This window comes from Austrofundulus limnaeus, unplaced genomic scaffold (genome assembly GCF_001266775.1).
Source record: "Austrofundulus limnaeus strain Quisiro unplaced genomic scaffold, Austrofundulus_limnaeus-1.0 Scaffold76, whole genome shotgun sequence".
In the NCBI taxonomy this organism is placed as follows: Eukaryota; Metazoa; Chordata; class Actinopteri; order Cyprinodontiformes; family Rivulidae; genus Austrofundulus; species Austrofundulus limnaeus.
In genome coordinates, this window is record NW_013952478.1 from 615,142 (window position 1) to 617,595 (window position 2,454).

Below are 2,454 nucleotides of genomic sequence, written 5' to 3' on the forward strand. Positions count from 1 at the left end.
AATAATAAATTCTATTTACTTTCACTTTCAGTTCCATAATTCTATTTCAGTTTCATAATTCAGATTTTTGTGTCACATCCTGGTCCTTGAGAAAGTCAGCCAGAGTAATCAAACACAGATCCACAGATTTATGTTTCACTTCAAGTTTCCCTTCTGTAATGTAACAGAGTTGATGCAATCCATCATAAAAGTGACAAAAACAGACAAAGTTATTTTATTGCAGTGATTAATTTTACCTATATGTAGAAAATGTTACATTTACATCCTGTCATGCATCACATATTGATGATGCTGCTGCTGACTGACTGATCCATGATGTGATGTAAATGTACCATTTTCTACATATAGATAAAATTACTTCAGTAAAATAACTTTGTTTTTGTCACTTTTACTGTGGACTGCATCAACTATGTTACATACAAAAGGGAAACTTCACCAAAGTGAAACATAAATCTGTGGATCTGTGTTTGATTACTCTGGCTGGTTTTATCAAGGACCAGGATGTGGGACACAAAAATCTGAATTTAAGAACTGAAAGTGAAAATAGTCAAAACTGAATTTTTTAATAGAACAAAATACAGTTTCAAAGCAAATTCATTCAAATTCAAAACTTTAAATTCAGCTTCAAACCATTAAATACATTTTCAAACCAATGCATACAATTTCAAATTACACACATTCAGATTCAGTCTAAGCAATTCAAATTCAATTCCTGCTGGCACAAGATTTATCCCATAATTTTGCTGTGGAGAAAACATGCAGTCAAAGAAGCTCTCCGTGCAGGGGAAACAAGCCACCCTTAAGCTGCAAAAACAACAATAAAAAAAAAAAAWCCATCTGACAAACCCACACACACGAAGTGCAGGTTATATCGTTTTTGTACTGTTTTTTGTTAGTTAGTTTGTTTTTGTTTTTTCAAGATTTTTGGTCAACTGTAGCACGGAAACAGCTGCACCAATCAGCGTAAAATTTGGTAGGATTGTAGATGTGTCTGACCTACACTGTACCAGCCAACAGTTTTACCATAGACCCCATATTTGAGAAGGGGGCTCCATCTAAGATGAGGGTGTCTGGACATGCAAAAATGTTTATAACTCAAAAACTATTCAACATAGAAGCTTCTGATTTGTTGTTGTTGTTTAGCTTTGATGAAGGGCTATCCATTGGGCCCACTATGTCATATCTAGTTACTTGTTTATTTGAAAAAAAGATGTGTAAACCTCTGCATCCTGAGCTGTCACTCCTCCCCTGCAGAGACCAGCCTCGTATTTTTAGTTTCACCTGATTGCAGTGTATCACCTGCCGGGGTCACCAGCAGGTGAACTGAACTGACACAGAGTCATGAGTTCGACAGTTTCACCTTTACAGTGGTCGATCTTTAACGGCTCTGAAGATTTCCAGGCTTTTGTAAAGAATATATTTCCTGATAATTTGTGTTTTGTTTGTCAGTACAAATAAAAGTTATTAGTTTGTCTAAAACTAAAGTGTGAACAAAGCAAAGTTCTGACCAGATAGTGGCACTAGAAGAAAGAATCACTGAAGTAGATTTGGAAATATTTTTTGAACAAGTTAATAAGTTTATAATGATGTCAGATGAAGGTCAGATGTTTCAGAACATCAAAAGAATTTATTTTCTGGGAACCATCATAAACGTATCACTTTTTCTAATATTTGATAACATGTCAGAGGTTGGCCCACAGGAGGCGCTGCAGAGCCACACTCACCCAGGTGCCTCTGAGAGGAGGAGATTCAAACAGGTGAGATTGCCGTTGGCTGCAGCATAGTGAGCAGGTACAGCCCCGCAGCTCGTCTCCACGTCGGCCACTCCCCTGACAGAAAGCAGCCACTGAATCACCTCCGTGTGATCAAAGCGAGCCGCCAGGTGAAGGGCCGTGGCACCGGCAGCGTCCTTGTGCTGGAAGACATTCACATACAGCTGCTGAGGCTGGGACATAAGTCCACAGATCATCTGTCTCTATCTGACCCTGTCCCATCCTCCTCTGTCCCATCATCCTCCTCTGTCCCATCATCCTCCTCTGTCCCATCCTCCTCCTCTGTCCCATCACCCTCCTCTGTCCCATCATCCTCCTCTGTCCCATCACCCTCCTCCGTCCCATCATCCTCCTCCGTCCCATCATCCTCCTCTGTCCCATCCTCCTCTGTCCCATCATCCTCCTCTGTCCCATCCTCCTCCTCTGTCCCATCCTCCTCCTCTGTCCCACCCTCCTCCTCTGTCCCATCATCATCCTCTGTTCCATCATCCTACTCTGTCCCATCATCCTCCTCTGTCCCATCCTCCTCCTCTGTCCCATCCTCCTCCTCTGTCCCACCCTCCTCCGTCCCATCCTCCTCTGTCCCATCCTCCTCTGTCCCATCATCCTCCTCTGTCCCATCCTCCTCCTCTGTCCCATCATCCTCCTCTGTCCCATCATCCTCCTCTGTCCCATCCTCCTC

At 42.3% G+C, this 2,454-nt stretch overlaps 1 protein-coding gene across 3 annotated transcripts in view; it reads right to left on the minus strand.

Moving 5' to 3' along the window:
- Positions 1-2,454, minus strand: part of espnla (espin like a) — a 44,529-nt gene that overhangs the window by 36,947 nt on the left and 5,128 nt on the right. For all 3 annotated transcript variants that reach the window (XM_014011024.1, XM_014011023.1, XM_014011021.1), the window contains exon 2: positions 1,725-1,915. In XM_014011024.1, coding sequence (XP_013866478.1) covers positions 1,725-1,915 — 191 coding nt within the window. The remainder of the gene's footprint in view (positions 1-1,724; positions 1,916-2,454) is intronic.